This window comes from Panthera pardus, unplaced genomic scaffold, assembly GCF_024362965.1.
Source record: "Panthera pardus isolate Hobbes unplaced genomic scaffold, ASM2436296v1 HiC_scaffold_13, whole genome shotgun sequence".
NCBI lineage: Eukaryota > Metazoa > Chordata > Mammalia > Carnivora > Felidae > Panthera > Panthera pardus.
Window position 1 is genome coordinate 15,979,005 of NW_026526688.1, and position 16,275 is coordinate 15,995,279.

Below are 16,275 nucleotides of genomic sequence, written 5' to 3' on the forward strand. Positions count from 1 at the left end.
ATCAGAACTCCACCATTCAAAACAAAGGGAGTAGCTATGTCCCAGTATTCCCAGAAAAAAGCTTAAGCTTTAACGGGGTTTTGGTGACATACCTACATGTGTCAGTGTTCTCCTGGGAAGCAGAACCAATAGGAGGCGCGTGCACACCCACACTGCCTATATATATGTATATGTATGTATATTTATAAATATAAAATAAATCTCTCACGTATACGTATTTAAAAAATAAAGTACCCAACTGTTAATACAGGAAGAGGTTCAGCACTCTGGATGGAATATTTATATACATCTACATGAGAGAGATTTGTGTTCGGGAATTATCTCACATGATTGTGGAGGCTGGCAAGTCTGAACTGGAGAGGGCAGGCCAGCAGCCTATACATTCAGGTAAGAGTTGATGTTGCAGCCTTGAGTCTGAATTCTGCAGGACAGCATGCTAGAAACTCAGGCAGAATTTTTAGGCTGCAGTCTTGAGGCAGAATTTTTTCATCACTGGGAAATCCCAGTCTTTGCTCTTAAGGCCTTCAACTGATTGGGTGAGGCTCACCCACATTATGGAGAATAATCTGCTATACTCAAAGTCTACTTATTTAAATATTAATCACATCTAAGGGGCGCCTGGGTGGCTCAGTTGGTTAAGCGGCTGACTTTGGCTCAGGTCATGATCTCGCGGTCCGTGAGTTCGAGCCCTGCATCGGGCTCTGTGCTGACAGCTCAGAGCCTGGAGCCTGTTTCAGATTCTGTGTCTCCCTCTCTCTGACCCTCCCCCGTTCATGCTCTGTCTCTGTCTCAAAAATAAATAAACGTTAAAAAAAATTAAAAAAAATAAATATTAATCACATCTAAAAAAAAAACACCAAAAAACCCTTTCCAGCAACATCTAGACTTGTGTTTGACCAAGCAACTGGGGATTATAACCTTGACCCAAAAACATTAACAAAAAAACAACCTCTGGATCAACTCCTGGGGTCATAGAACTGGAATACACTCACAAACTTCCCGGAACCACATGGATTCCTATTGGGATTGGGGTGGTGGGTAGGGGTTGGAAATTGGGAAAGCAGGAAATGGATGCTGTGGAGACAGGCAATTCCAATTCCTCTGCAGAAACTTGCCCACGGTTGGTTGCAGAGCTCATCTGTCATAGGGAAGGCAGGATTTCAACCTAGGTGTTCTAATACCAAACACATTCGTTCCACTCCCTCATGCTGCCTTCTCGGTTAAACTGTCAGATCCGAGCAGCGATTCTCAAATTGGGTGAATAAAGGGGAGAGGAAAGGGGACGGATTCCAGGCTCTCTGGGGTGCGCGTGGTATGATGAAGCAAGTAATGCTATAACATGGACAAGACTCCCAGTTGCTCTGGTGTAGAGCCCAGTCTGGGTGGAAGAAAGTGAACGCGAAGGCCTAAGACAAGTATCAGAAGTGTGGGGGCTGGAGGCCAGCGGCTCGAGAGGGGAGAAGGATCAGTAAAGGGAAAAAGAAAAGCCCAGCAGATCAGAGAGGTTGCAGCCAAGGGAAGATGCGGTCACCGGGAAACTACGAAGACAGTGGCAGATTACTTTTTCAGGAAGCCGTTGCCCATCAATACAGGAAAACCTTGGTTTGCGAGCATAATTCATTCTGGAAACATGCTTATAATCCAAAGCACTTGTATATCAAAGCGAATTTTCCCACAAGAAATAATGGAAATTCGGATGATTCATTACACAACCCAAAAATATTCATATAAAAATGATTACAGTACTGAAATACAATACAACAAAGAAAATACAAAATATAAAGAGAAATAAACAAATTAACCTGCACTTCTGTTGGCAAACTTCATGGCTGGTGTGAGAGAGACAAGACAGAGGAGGGTTATTGTGTAGGAGACTTTCATTATCACTAATGGGTGTTGACTGCAATACAGTATTAATAAACTCTTGTCATTTACTGTATTTCATGTAACTGGCAATAAGACAGAAAAGGAAAGGGTCTGTATCTGCAGGCAGCCTGACCTAGAAGGAAGCAAAGCATTCCTAAGCTTACTCTTGGATGGAAAAACAAGGGACTGTCCATAGGTGCTTGGAAGTGACATAAAATACACAAGTGCCAGTTGTGGGACTTGTGGGACAAGTGCCAGACACAACCTTCCAATGTTCTGAAAGATCACTGATTTCTGCAAACACCACAGCCTGAGACCAAGCATCCAAGCGTGGGAGATGATCACCCACAGTCCCACGGTGCACGCGTGCGAGATAGAGAAAGAGAGAGAGAGAGAGAGAGAGAGGAACCGTTGGCTCGGTTGTGATCATGTGACATCCGGCGTCTTGTACTACTCATATTACAAGACATCGCTCATTTATCAAGTGAAAATTTATGAGAAATGTTTGCTCGTCTTGCGGAACACTCCCAGCAACAAGTTATCCGCAATCCAAGCTTTTACCGTATTTTCTATTGTCAGATGCGTGCGTTGTGTGCACTCTTCCCATCGTCGTTAACCCTTTGGGAATGTTCGTTAAAGTCAACAACCTTGTAATCTTAGCGTACCTAGGGAGGTTGGGAAGAATCAGGGACAGTGGCCAGGACGGGTGAAGCATGGGTGTGGGAAGAGGGCTAAACACACAGGAGTGGAGGGAGGAAGGTCTGGAGCCCTGTAAGTAGCCTGGGCAATGTGAACAACCAGAGGGTGCTGAGGGATAGCAGAGGACAGGTGATTGCAGAAATTCTGGAGGACATCACGGTGGGAGGAGCGTGATAGAACATACTTTCATGTTTGGACAGTGAAAAAAACCCCACCACTATTGGAGCACATGGGTGGCTCAGCAGGTTGAGCATCCGACTCTTGGTTTCGGCTCAGGTCATGATCTCTGGGTTGTGGGATCAAGCCCTGAACTGAGCTCCACACTCAGCGTGGAACTGCTTAAGATTCTCCCTCTCCTTCTCTCTCTCCCCGCCCCAACCCCTCTACTCTGCTCCCATTCTCTCCCTAAAAAAAAAAAAAAAAGTTTGATAAAACAAAACAACAACAACAACAACAAAAAACCCCACCACAACGACTGCTTTTATAATACAGATGTAGAAAATAACTACAAAACATCCTGGACCTCGGGATGAACTGAATGCTTGGGCACAGACACTCTGTGGAAATATATCTTCCCCATGAAATGGGTTGATGTATATATTAACTTCATGTTTTGGAATTATTAGTTTGATTTTCATTTCTTTATTTATTTTTGAGAGACAGAGAGAGACAGAGTGCGAGCAGGGGAGGGGCAGAGAGAGAGAGCAAGAGAGGGAGACACAGAATCTGAAGCAGGCTCCAGGCTCTGAGCTGTCAGCACAGAGCCCGATGCAGGGCTTGAACTGGGCCGCCCAGGTGCCCCTATTAGCTTGATTTTTAAGTGAGAATATTATTATTTACCTTACAGGTTTACCATGAAGATAAGAGGTAAAGAATATGGGGTATTCATATACATTTATGTATACACTTACATATATACTTACATATACACTTACATATACGTCCATATCCATACATATACACATGCTTATTATTTCTTACTGGGCCTCTGCTTTCTTTCGGGGGAGCTCTTCTGTGGAATTTCCTGTTCAGAACCGTGGCCACCAGAGGGCAGATGAAGACCAGGACTGGAGGTTTGAAGATGTAATCGGAGACCAGAGTTCACATTTTCTGGTTCAAAGTCTGTTCAAGATTAGTAAGGCTACGTCTCTTAACTACCTGTTGCTCGACTCATTTTTCCTTGTCATGTGCATTATCCTTTCTTATACATCAAGCTCATGCCTTTAAGTCTCCCTGAAGGCAAAGGGTATGATATTCTCGTGTGGGAAAGAAAATAAAGGAAATAATTTCTTTCTCAAATTTCCCTTCTGTGTTTTTTTTTTTTTTTAACTTCCTGCGGCACCTACTAATTACTGGGTGCACAGGAGTAACCCACTGAACTTGGCAGCTCTCTTTGGGAAGAAACTAAGGTCGTTATCTGTGGTAAACAGACCAACTGCTCACCATCTGTAACAATGACGCTGCGAAACTAACTGAAAACGTCCCGCGGGGCAAGGCCAGGGCCAAGAAGGAGGAGACCTCGGCTTGGACGTTCCCTTCATGACAAAGAGGAAATAAAATTCAGAAAGGCAGTAGTACGCGGTATATTTTTCAGTTGGGGGGCAGAAAGAGTTTTCCATTGCCGCGAACCGCGATGACGTTCGATCCCTCCGTGTGTCACAAGCTCTCGGACGTTTCCTTGGCTCTGATACCCACTACTGAACTTATTTGCCGTGCAACCAACGTCCTACTTTTTCTAGACCTAACTGGCACTGCCCGCAGCCAAGCTGAGATCACATGCCTGACCACTGCATCATGACCTGCAACGTCACATGTTTCAGATTCCATTCCCAGCTCCCTGCAGGGCTGCGTCTGGTGCAGGAAGCCTGGCAGGACCATTCCAGCAAAATCCAGGATTTCTCTGGCCAAGCAATAGCTGATTCCAACCTGCAGAGGAGTTCGTTTTATGACTCAAACTTGCGAAAGGGACACACGAGCGGCACAAGTGAGAAAGAGAAAGCAAAAGAATACCCCGGAGGAAGAGATTTTGGTAAGAAAACAAGAGAAATAAAATCTCTACGGTAGAAACTTTCTTTGTCTCTATGATTCGCTCTCAAGCTGTGCCCCCCCCCCCACCAAAAGAAGAAAAAGAAGTTTCTGGAAACAGTTCTCATCCTTTTAATGTCCTTGCTCTCTGACACGACTTTTGGGTGGCCTGAGGACACGCAGTTGTGGAGCTGACCTTGTTCACAGAGTTCAGGGCAACTGGAGTCCTTACCTCAGGGATCCTTCACTGCTCAGCTGAGAATGGAAAAGAGCCAGAGTACCATCAGCCAGACAACCTCTCGCCAGACGTACTTCCCTCTCCAACCCCCAGGTGACACAAAAACCTTCTTTCTGGAACCTTCTGTAAGAGTAAACAGCTACCCCTACCCTCTGGCTGCCACCCTGTTCTCACAGGCCAGCTTGCTCACCCCTTTAACCTTGTCACTTAGCATAAAGAAAATCACTACCAACCACCCTACCCCTCCACCTCACACCATTGCCAGGCCGCAAACATGCCAGGCTCTTCATTTCCTAGGCTTGGAGAATGGGAGAAGGCTTCCCAGAGGAAGTGGGATCTACAGTTTACCTGGAATAGGAGCAGGAGCCAACTAGGCCAGGGGAAGCGTGCTCTAGGGAGACAGAGCATGTGCAAAGGCCCAGTGGTGAGCGAGCATGTGACGTATTCTGGAAGCTAGCACAAGTTCAGCGTGGCTGGAGCAGGGTTGGGGAGGGAGCAGAAGACGAGGCTAGGGACATCAGCAGGGGTCCTCCAGTTCCTTGCTCCTCAAAATGCCCTGCCCAGACCAGCAGCGCTGGCATCCCCTGGGGAGCCTATTCAAAACGCACAATTTTAGGCCCAGCGCCCAACGTGTTGAATCTGCATCTGCATTTTAAGATCCCCAGGGCATCTGAGGCACAGTAAAGTCTGAGAAGGCCTCCTCTAAGTCTTTTAAGCCGTTCAGACTTGGGAGCAACAGGAACTTTCTGAAGGTCTAAACAGGACAACCACACGATAAGACTTACGAGTTAGAAAAATCATCCTTGCTGCAAAGCAGAGGAAAACAGGGTGAGTCAGTAGAGACCAACACAAACACAAGGAGGCCAGTGAAGAGGCCGGTGCAGTGGTCCCAGTGGAAGACAGCTGCCACTCTGGGCAGCAGGAAAGGGGGAGTGGACACATCCAACAGATGATAGGAGAAAGCCTCAGCAAGACAGTGGCGGCCCTGGAATCCCTCCTGGGTGCACCACCTGGCGGGGTGGGCGGGGGCGGGGGGGGTGCCGGGGGAGCTGGCGGGAGTGCAGCAGGGTGGGGCAGGCGTTATCAGTGGGTGTGGGAAAGCACAAGACTCTTAAGGGAGAGTCCCTCTGTATGTGCACAGGCTGCACATGTTGCCCAACGCAGAATGTGAGCAAACCGGTTTCACACACACTTCACACGTGTCCCGGACCGTGCCTGGGGCTTAGGTGCCCCTGTGGCAGGGCCCCGCTGCTGCTCTCAGGACTTACCCTCCGACTTTGGCCACATGCAAAGCAGGGAGCCTGCCCAGAGCTCTTGGGGGAAAACCCAGCAGCTTCAGTATTTAGCAAGGACAATTTCTCTTAGGGAACGCTGACGTTCCCCTCCCCACCCCCACGAAAAATCTCAACGAAAGTGAGTGGCTAAGAACTTGTATTTACCCAAAAACAAAACCCTGCGTCTGGCCAAGAGCAGAACATCTCTGTACCTTAAGAACAGTGCCGAGAAGCAGAATTGAGCGAGCAAGACGCCTACCATTTCAGCAGGCCGACAGTGAGAAGTTAAAAGTCAAAAAGGAAAAAATGTGGATTTTTTTTTTTTTTTTAATGGCAAATAATGGATAACGGGTAAGGTGGTCAATTTCCCCGTGACTCGTGCTGAGCGAAGGAGGGAGTTCAGATTTGGGCATCTCTTCCAGGACCCCGTGGAGAAAGGGCTGCCCTCGGGGACCTCACATCTGCAGACTCACGTGGTAACAGGGGCTGCACTTTCTCAGCTCTGGGTGCTGAGGACAGAGGAACGGCCACTTCCGGTGATACATGCAGAGGGGGCTGGAGGTGGAGGGATGGGAGGGACGCTCGGTCTCCAGCCCTAAGGCCTTCTGCCCTGTGTCCTCCTGCCCTGCCTGGCAATTGGGACGGACTGGCAGACTTCTCTCCTGCTTCTGCTGCCAAGAAAGGAAAAGATCACTGGAAACGTGGACGAAAATTCCAGAGTCGATGGCATCTACCCGCCTCCACCTTGTGACATGAACTAAGCTGCCAAGTCTCCATTTACAATGGAGAGATTAGCTGTACCTGAGGACTGTCTAATGAAGGAGACTTGTCTGACACAGTGATGGGCATCACACCAGGGAGGGGGAGGGACAGCAAAAAAGTTGACCGAGGTAGAGAGGTCCTGCAGTCGGGAAAACTCAGGAGTAGTTAGCTGATCTCCCTGACTTCCCCGGAGCCCCTGTCCCCACCGCCCGCCCCCCCACCCCCCGGCTTCTGCCCTTTCTGCCCTGCTGGAACACTTATGTCCGCGGTGGCCACCACTGCGGGATCAGCGGACGTTCCTCTGTCCCCTACCTTTTGATAGCATATGACATAAGTGATCGCCTTCCTCCCCGAACCTTTTCTCTCTTGGCTTCTGGGACACCCCATCTTTGGTTTCCCACCTTCTTCCGTGGTAGGCCATTCTCAGTCCCATTGCTGGCTCCTTAATTCCCTTTCAAATAGGTGAGGCCGGTTCTGTCTTAGACCTCCTCTGGTTCCCATCCAGGTTTTCTGGTCCCCCAGGGTCCCCGGCCGAGTCTCTTTCACCACCTCCAATAGAAACGGCCCAAATTCAACCTCCTGACTCCCTCCCCCCAAAACCGATGTGAGTCTTCCCAGCTCGGTGAGGGCGGGTGCACGTCTACCCCCCTGCGCTCACATCCTGAACCCTCCGCTCCCCTGGTTCCCCACGCGCGGTCCTCCCCCCACCCCTTTCCTCCTCTGTCTCTGCTGCCACCAACCTGGTTCAAGCCACCATGCCCTACGCTGTCTTCACACGGTCTCCAGGAGTGGTCTTTGAGAAGGGGAACTCAGGGAGGGTAACTCCTTGCCTCAGACACCTCTTTGGTTTCCTCCTGAACCCAGGGTAAAATCCAGATTCCTTCCTGGGCCGCGAGGCCTGCTAACTTGGCCCTCCTTCATCTCTAACTTTTCCCCAGTACTACACTTTCCCTTGCTTATGATGCTCTAGCCTTACTCACTTTCTTTTGGGCCCTGGGATACATCGGGCTCTTTCTCACCTCAGGACCTTTGCACTCACGGTTTCTGCTTTTTGACCTCCTTCCCCAAACCTTGCAAGGCTGGTTCCCCTCCTCCTTCTTCCAATCATCCCCCACAGTCACCTCCTCAAAGGGACCTCGTCTGACCGCAACACTTAAAACAGGCCTGTGGTCCCCTCCCCAATCCTCTAGCAATTGTTTTCTTCAGAGCACCATCACAATCTGAATTCTTGTGTTTGCTTTTTTGTTTCCTGTGTGTCCGTCCATCTCTGTTACACAGGGAGCCTCGTCAGGGCGAGGATCCTGTCTGCTGAGCTCACTGCTGTGTCCCCACAGCACAGAACTGGGCCTGGCACTTAGCTGAGGGTAAACACATAACCGTGGACTCACCCCCTGCCTAACAGGGGTTTGTGAGGACTGAATGCGGACGTCAGTAAGGAATGCACACTGGCGGGCACACTGGCCGTACCAAATCCACAGCCCCTGCAGCTGTTACTGAGGAGGGTTTCTAGAACTTCTGGGGGACCTCATGAACCTGCCGTTGGCCTGTGACCCAGCTTTCCACGTATCTTCTTCCTCAAACAGAGCGGCTGGCTCTAGGAAACTTTTAGTCCTTGGTGGATTTGGGGTTACCAACATCACAGAGAGCAACTCTAATTTCTGAGAAGCCGTAAAACCAGAACAAAACTCTGGGAGGTGGTGTTAGCTCTTGCCAGGACAAAGAACAATCACAGGGCAGGAATCGAAACCATCTGCACCGAAGCTTCGAGGCAGAACTACTGGCACCGAGAAATAACTCCGCCGGCATGTCTCGTCAGGAAGTTCACGGTCTAAGACAAGAAGAAACATCCATGGCGTGGGGTTGAAGGCTTGGGTCCGGAGCCAGGCGGAGTCCATGCCGTCTGGGCGTGGGACACTGATCACATTATCTGTGTGCTGACATTTCCTCGTTGTAAACTGGGGACAATGGTAGCATTTGGCTCCAGGGGTTGTAATGTAAAGTGGGTCACCTGTGTAAAAATGCCAAGAATCGTGCCTGGCACGGGGCGACGTCCAAAGCATTTTAGTTATTATTATTACTCCAAGTAATCTGAAATGTGGGAGTGGGGCAAAAATATTTACCAAGTGCCAAATATACTTACAAACAAACTGCTTTTCTGAGTTTAGATCTAGAATGAGGGTGGGTCACAGCTGGGACCTGCAGGGAGGGGCAGGAGGAGCCGTGAGGGCACAGCCACTAAAGCGCTAAGTGGTTTGGCATTTCTGCCCCACTCACACCTCCTCGCTAGGGCTCTACGGGGGAGACTCCTGCCCTCCGGCTGTTGTGTTGTTTTGTTTCAGAGAGAGAGCACGCACAGGGGAAAGGAATAGAGGGTGGGAGGGAGAGAGAGACAGAGAGGGAAGGAGGGAGGGAGAGAGAGAGAGAGAAAGAGAGAGAGAGAGAGAGAGAGAGAGAGAGAGAGAGAATCTTAAGCAGTCTCCACGCTCAGCATGGAGACCAACACAGGGCTCGATCCCACAACCCCGGCTGGGATCATGACCTGCGACGGGATCAAGAGCTGGACGCTCAACCGACTGAATCACCTCGGCGCCCCTTTGGCTGTTCTTGAAAGAAGCTTAACTCCCAGGGCATCTGGACGGAAGAAAAGACTGCCTCATTCCAAGCCAAGCCCCTCTCTTCTGTTCTGGCTGGGTTTGAGACACAGACCACAGGGCTTTCGAGGTCTAGTTTTGATTTGTGGGATGGAGTGCCACTGAATATCTACTGCCGTTGAACAGGCACGGACCCCCAACAGAGCACCATGAAAGTTCAGAATCGAAAGGCGGTGTTAGAGCTCCCAGAGCTCAATAAAACACACAAACAACCCAACTTGTAAAAAAAAGGAAAAAAAAAAAAGGGCAAAGGACGTGAAGAGGCATTTCTCCAAGGAAGATGGACAAACAACCAATAAGCACAGGAAAGGGTGCTCACCCTGACTAATCATCACAGAAATGCACAGCGAAACCATGATGAGATAGCTCTTCACACCCACTAGGATGCGCACTGTGAAAAACACAGAAACCAACAAGAGAGGATGTTTACAGACAGGATGTGGAGAAACTGGAATCTCTGTACATTGCCAGTGAGACGGTCAGTGCAGCCGCTGGGGAAAACAGTATGGTAATTCCTCAAAACTTAAGCACAGAACTACCCTATAATCCAGCGATGGCACTTCTAGGTAAATACCCACCAGAACCGAAAGCAGGGACTAAAACACGCTCTCAGCAATGTTATTCTCAATAGCTAAAAGGTACGAGCGACTCAAATATCCGTCAACGAACGAACGGATAAAGAAAACGTGGTCTGTGCACACAATGGGGTATTCCTCAGCCTTAGAAAGGAAGGAAATCCTGACACATGGTACGACCTTGAGGATATTGCAAACAGTGGAAAAACCAGTCCCAAAGGACAGCTACACCGTAGGATTTACCTAGGGTCAAATTCATGGCGACAGCCAGTAGATTGGTGGTGGTCGGAGGCTGGGGAGAGGAGGGGATGGAAGCTAGTGTTTAATGAGTAGAGTTTCGCTTTTGCAGGATGAAAAGAGTTCTGTGGACCGATGGCGCTGATGGCCACACAATGTGAACGCACCTGATGTCTCTGAAATGTAGGCTTGAAAATGACTAAGATGAGGGGCCTGGGTGGCTCCGTTGGTTAAGCGTCTGACTTCGGCTCAGGTCAGGATCTCACAGTTCATGGGATCGAGCCCGTGTTGGGCTATGTGATGACAGCGCGGAGCCTGCTTAGGACTCTCAAAATAAATAAATAAAACACTAAAAAAAAAATTAACTGGGGGCGCCTGGGTGGTTCCAGTCAGTTAAGCATCCGACTTTGGCTCAGGTCATGATCTCACGGTTTGTGAGTTCGAGCCCCACGTGGGGCTCTGTGCTGACAGCTCAGAGCCTGGAGCCTCTTCAGATTCTGTGTCTCCCTCACTCTCTGCCCCTCCCCCTCTCGCACTCTGTCTCTCTCAGAAATAAACATTACACAAATATTTTTAACGATTAAGATGATACATTTATGTATAGGATACAATTTTTTTAAAAAAAAGGATAAACCCAACGTGTACATCAGCTTCATTATAAGAGAAGTTTTGTTCAAAATTCCAAGTATTTGTTCATATTTACATGGGAATCCCCTATTTAAATGGGATTTATTTAATGAACTCCTACTGGTGTGCAAGCCATGTTGGGCACGAAGGGAGGGAAAAGGAGGTCATGCCCTAGTGTGAAGAAACTCACATTTCCTCAACTCAGGGGAAGAAGAGAAAGATGAGGGAAGACAAGATAAGGAATTTAATAACTCAAACAAAAGGCAGAACGTGTTTGGAGGCTTTCAAGAGATATGCGCAGAGGGCTTGAGCTTTAGAGGGAGGAACCAAACATCTCCACACCAAACATGAGATTTAAGGGAGGGAGCGAGGGCAGGAGGCGGATTTCAACGTCACAGACTCCATAAGGAGCCGGGGGCGGACTACAGAGCACCTGGAGAGGAAATATTTACAACGAGAGCACAGCGTGGAACCAGAGGAAAAGGGAAGAGAAAACAGCAGCTGCTGTAAGCGAGACATCTAAAACAGTGCTTCGTAAGGGAATTACTAAAACACACAGAATCAAACCCAACTACAGCCAGTGTCTCCTGAAACCTGGCTGCCCAGCAAAGAATTTGCATTTCCAAGAATATCTGTATTGCTCACACCATGGTTTTCTTCACCACCCAACAGGGCTGTCGCCAGAGAGCCCAGCCAGGGGCCCCGGTTGGCCCCTGTAAGCGTTGGCGAAGACACGGGAGGGCGGGGCTGAGGCCGAGGGCCCTTCTGGCTCCCTTGTGCACATCCAAGGCTATCCCGAATATTACCCCTGACACGAAAAGAGAGGCTTTCACCCACTTGAAATGCAGAAATATTTATTTTGGTTTCCTTCATTGTTTTTGGAAATTCTGTTTTGGTTTATAAAACATAGAAATAGCCAACACTTAAAGCAAACATTCAAAACCCCAAGGTGACAAATTATTGACTTTGTGTGCAATTAAGAATACACGTACGAAGTTAGGCTACCAAATAGTGTTACTACAATGACAATTCTTTAGTGCAAACCCTGTTGTGCTTGTATAATACACGGACGCTCACAAAATCCCAAACCAACTGCTTTTGGTATCGAAATGACAACTTGATTCAGTCACACGTGGCAAAGACTTGCAGTAAAGTGAAATGCAGCTAATTTCCCAAATTAACTTAGAAAAAAAAAAAAATCCCTTGAGAAGTTAATCCCAGGAAATGAATTTTCCAGATTTCTACATCCTAGAATTTTGGCTTGGCAAATACATTTCATAAAAATCAGGTAGCATTGTAAGAGTGTTTATTACTGTCCATTTCAATAAGTACCCAAGTAGATCTATTCCCTTAATATTTTGAAAGACATGCCTTGCCTGAGAGTTTACTGGGGGCCGGGGGAGCCCGTTAATCACAACGTAATCTTCTGATGTGAAAACCACATTAAAACTCCATCGGCCATCACAAATAGTGACTGGTTCGGTGAAGATAAAGTCAACAGTTACACAGGCGTCACAGTTGAGCATGGTTGACCCAGGTGATTTTATTTCCTTCTTGAAATGCTTCTCTTCACTGCAGAGTCTAAGGCAGATTTTTTAATAACCCCTGGGAAGGGATGGAGGGAGGGAAGCGGGCGTAGAGAAGAGGGTCTGAGCGCATTCTGCCCCATGGATGCCAGAATCCATTCATTCGCTCAGGTGAGCAGCCATTCATCGGAGACTCCGTAATCTGTGCTGTTTTCAGTGGAGTCTGTTCTGTCCTTCTCTGGGAAACTTCTGCTCCTACAGGACAACGGGGACAGCGGGGAAGCGTGCGCGCTCCATACCCCGGGATCAGAGGGGTCGTCAGAGTGCGTGTGAGGCGGTGAAGGGAAGGAGGCAGGGATTAAAAAAGAATCTCTGGTCCACTTGTGATGTTCTCCAGCTGGGACAGTTCTTGTTTTTAAGGGACAGGTTCCCTCCAGGGCACTGTACTCGAGAGCAGCAGACAAATGCAGAATTTGCAGCAAAATCCTAATCCCTTGGTTAGAAAAACAGGGAGACAGAAGTTTTCACCCGCCATTTTTTTTTTTTTTTAAACTGAGGAAGTCATAAATAACTTAGCACATTTATAGTTCCCCCTTTACAATTTTAAGGCTCATTTTGGAAATTGTGTATCACCATAAGCATGGTCTGCAACACGAGGGGACTGTAAGGCAGTGTTCCACGTCCTCTAATATTCCTATGACAAGAACCCCGAATGCACAAGTCAAACACGGACGCTCCCTTTCCTACGCGTGCTCTAGTCAAAATTACCAACGTGAGGGCCATCAGTAGGAGACGTTGGAGGTGTGCGGTTTCTTTCTCACGTTAAACTTTGATGGTGGAATAAAGTTCATCTATCTGTGACCTGAAATAGTTCCGAAGCTCTGGCCGTTTAGCCTTCATTGTTGGGGTCAGGAGGCCATTGTCGACAGAAAATAATTCGGGGTGGAGAGTAATGCCTTTGACCTGCAAATAAATGAGGTGATTGAAGCAAAAACGAGGGCAGACACAGCTTGAATCTAAAAAGCCCGTAGACCCTGTGGCCGGTCCAGTCCCTCCGACTCAGGCCAGCCGGCTCTGTCCACACGGCATAGGGGCTATGCCCACGACAGAATCCGGGCCTGGATCCCCACCTCCAGGAAAGGAGAATGCCTACTCCTTGGTTACAGAAACCCCCTCCCGCTGCTGAGCCGCTCCATCATTCATTCCCCATGGCTTTCTTTAGGTCACCTCGTGCTCCACACCTACTCACACGAAATCCTCAAGTCAGAAACCTGTTTTGCAGGGGTTCGTGCGTGGTGATGAAAGTCTTACCTGTTCAAATGGTTTCAGGCCAGAGTCCTTCCCGAGCCTCACCATGTCTTCTAGGATGGCTCTTCTGAGATCCTAGTAAGGCAAGAAAACAACACGCTTGCTGTGCTGGAGGTCCCTGGAGGCAGGCCCGGCGCCAGGCCAAGGTCCGGGAGGTGGACCACACGCTTCGGAGCCTTACCTTGTTCCTGCAGAGTTCCTCAAAGGAGCCTGCAAATCCTCTCTTTTGGGCCCAGGGACATAACGTCTCAACATCCGGTACCACGATTGCGATGAGAAATGCCTTTAACACAGACGAGTGAGTTAGGACACGGCTTGATGCAGATACTCTGAGATAGTGCTTCTTTGTCATCTTGTACCACGGACCCCGGGAGGATCCGACAGAGGTCACGGACGCTCTCTTCAGAACATATTACCAGCCCCAGGGGTCGATGGAGCCCAGGTTAAGAACTCCCAGCTGTAAACTACACCCAGCATCAGGAATTTTGCGATTAAATGTTTTAAAAGGGCCACTGGGCATCAAAATCTGACAAAACCCTAATTTGTATTTACTTTTGCATATTATATATATATACAGATTTTAATAAAACTGCATCAAATAAGCAAGTGGGGCAATATATATCATCAAATAACTGCTCTAAAAAAGAGAGAAAATTTATACAGATTCATTTTCTTTACATCTTTCCAATTCTGTCTCCCTCTCTCTGCCCCCCCCCCCCATTTGCACTCTGTCTCTCTCTCTGTCAAAAATAAACAAAACATTAAAAAAAAGGGGGGCGGGGCGCCTGGGTGGCACAGTCAGTTAAGCAGCCAACTGCAGGTCAGGTCACGATCTTGCGGTTCATGGGTTCGAGCCCTGCGTTTGGCTCTGGGCTGACAGCTCGGAGCCTGGAGCCTGCTTCCGATTCTGCGTCTCCCTCTCTCTGTCTCTCCCCCACTTGTGCTCTCTCTCTCTCAAACATAAAACATTAAAAAATTTTTTTTTAAATCTCTAATGCCTTTTTCTTTTTTACAATTTAGTAACAATAAAACTAAATAAAAATCAAACGCATGGTAAGGTACCAGGTCAAAAAAAACCCAGTACACACTCAAAGAAAAATAGGTGTATTCCTTACAAGATAAGAAAATATTCTTTCAAAAGTATTTAAAAGTCTCAAGATTTGAAAAAAAGATGAACTTTCAGGAAACCAGACCCCTTTCTCTTCCTTGCCATCGTCCGCCCCACATTTTGCAAAGAGACGTGCCCCTACAGCGTTGACCTTGGTTTTCAACTTTATGTATATATACCGGTTCAGAACCACCACTGCTCAAAAACAGTTCAGGAGGCACAGCATAGCTATGATGCGTTTAACATGTTCGAAAATTCTAAACTTTCTCATAATCAACGTATCAATATTTCCTTTCATAATTAAATTCGAAGCGTATTGTACCCTCTCCCTGATATCTTTTTTTTTTAATATGAAATTTATTGTCAAATTGGTTTCCATACAACACCCAGTGCTCCTCCCAACAGGTGCCCTCCTCACTCCCTAACATCTTTATCCAACTCCCCTTGGTACACCAGGCCACTCGAGCCAGGTAAAATAAAAATATGCAATTTAAAGAGAAAAACTCTTCTGGATAAGAAATGCCAGGCAGCAAAACCCAGTAGTACTCTGGCACGTCGCACATGAAAGTCAATTCAATACCCATCGCCAACTCCCTGTGGCACCGAAAAGCTCCGGAGCACGAGGCCTGGCCGTGCCCCCATGACACGGCTCCCAGGGCAGAGGGCCCGTACCTGCAAGCTCTCTCCGTACACAAACACCTGAGCGACAGGTTCGCTTCGCACGTAGATGTTCTCAATCTTCTCCGGTGCTATGTACTCTCCTTGCGCCAGTTTAAATATGTGCTTTTTCCTGTCGATAATCTTCAAGGTACCATTCTGTTTATTAGAGGGGAGGGAGGGGCTGGCAGTGGGTCCGTGGCTGGTGCCCCCTGCCCCTGCCCGCCCCGTGTCAGTCACACACAGTTCAGGGCACTTTGCACAGGGCATCATTTAATCCTGGTAACATGGCACAGAGGCGGGCTATCAGCCCATCTGAGAGACAAACTCAGGCTTGGAGAGACTAAGTGACTTGCCCAAGGCCAGTGAGTCAAGTAGAAAGAGAGAAAAAGAGAGAGAGAGAAAGAGATTGAGGGAGAAGGGACCCCAGAGCTCATGCTTTCACTTCGTCCCTAGTAGCTTGCTACCTATCTGGCTCCCCAAGAATGAGTCCTGCTCCTTGAGAGTACAGATAGGGACGTATGCTCCCAGAGCACTCTGTCTACACAGAGTGAGGGCTCAGTGGATGTTTGCCATAGAGAGGCCGAATGCCTGCTTCCTTTGTCATTGTTTCGGGGCGGGCGGGGGAGGGGACTGCTCCTGGCCCCCGGGGCAGCGTCGGTCAGCTGCCCACACAATAACCGTGGGGAGGCTACAATCTCTGCGCTAGACTGGCCAGATGT

The 16,275-nt window shown here is 48.4% G+C and overlaps 1 protein-coding gene and 1 long non-coding RNA gene across 8 annotated transcripts in view; both read right to left on the bottom strand.

Annotated features, from left to right (window-relative positions):
- Positions 1-4,706: 4,706 nt before the first annotated feature.
- On the bottom strand, positions 4,707-5,686 carry LOC128776419 (uncharacterized). Its single transcript, XR_008421467.1, has 3 exons — positions 5,614-5,686; positions 5,177-5,421; positions 4,707-4,845 (listed from the first exon to the last, which is right to left on the bottom strand). It is a non-coding gene; the product is annotated as an uncharacterized LOC128776419 (long non-coding RNA).
- A 6,105-nt stretch (positions 5,687-11,791) lies between these two features.
- The window catches only part of ACSL1 (acyl-CoA synthetase long chain family member 1), a 71,875-nt gene continuing 67,391 nt past the window's right edge, over positions 11,792-16,275 (bottom strand). For all 7 annotated transcript variants that reach the window (XM_019422284.2, XM_019422282.2, XM_019422287.2 and 4 more), the window contains exons 18-21: positions 15,569-15,712; positions 13,970-14,071; positions 13,792-13,863; positions 11,792-13,443 (exon numbers count right to left, since the gene is read on the bottom strand). In XM_019422284.2, coding sequence (XP_019277829.2) covers positions 13,303-13,443; positions 13,792-13,863; positions 13,970-14,071; positions 15,569-15,712 — 459 coding nt within the window. In that variant the 3' untranslated portion in view covers positions 11,792-13,302. The remainder of the gene's footprint in view (positions 13,444-13,791; positions 13,864-13,969; positions 14,072-15,568; positions 15,713-16,275) is intronic.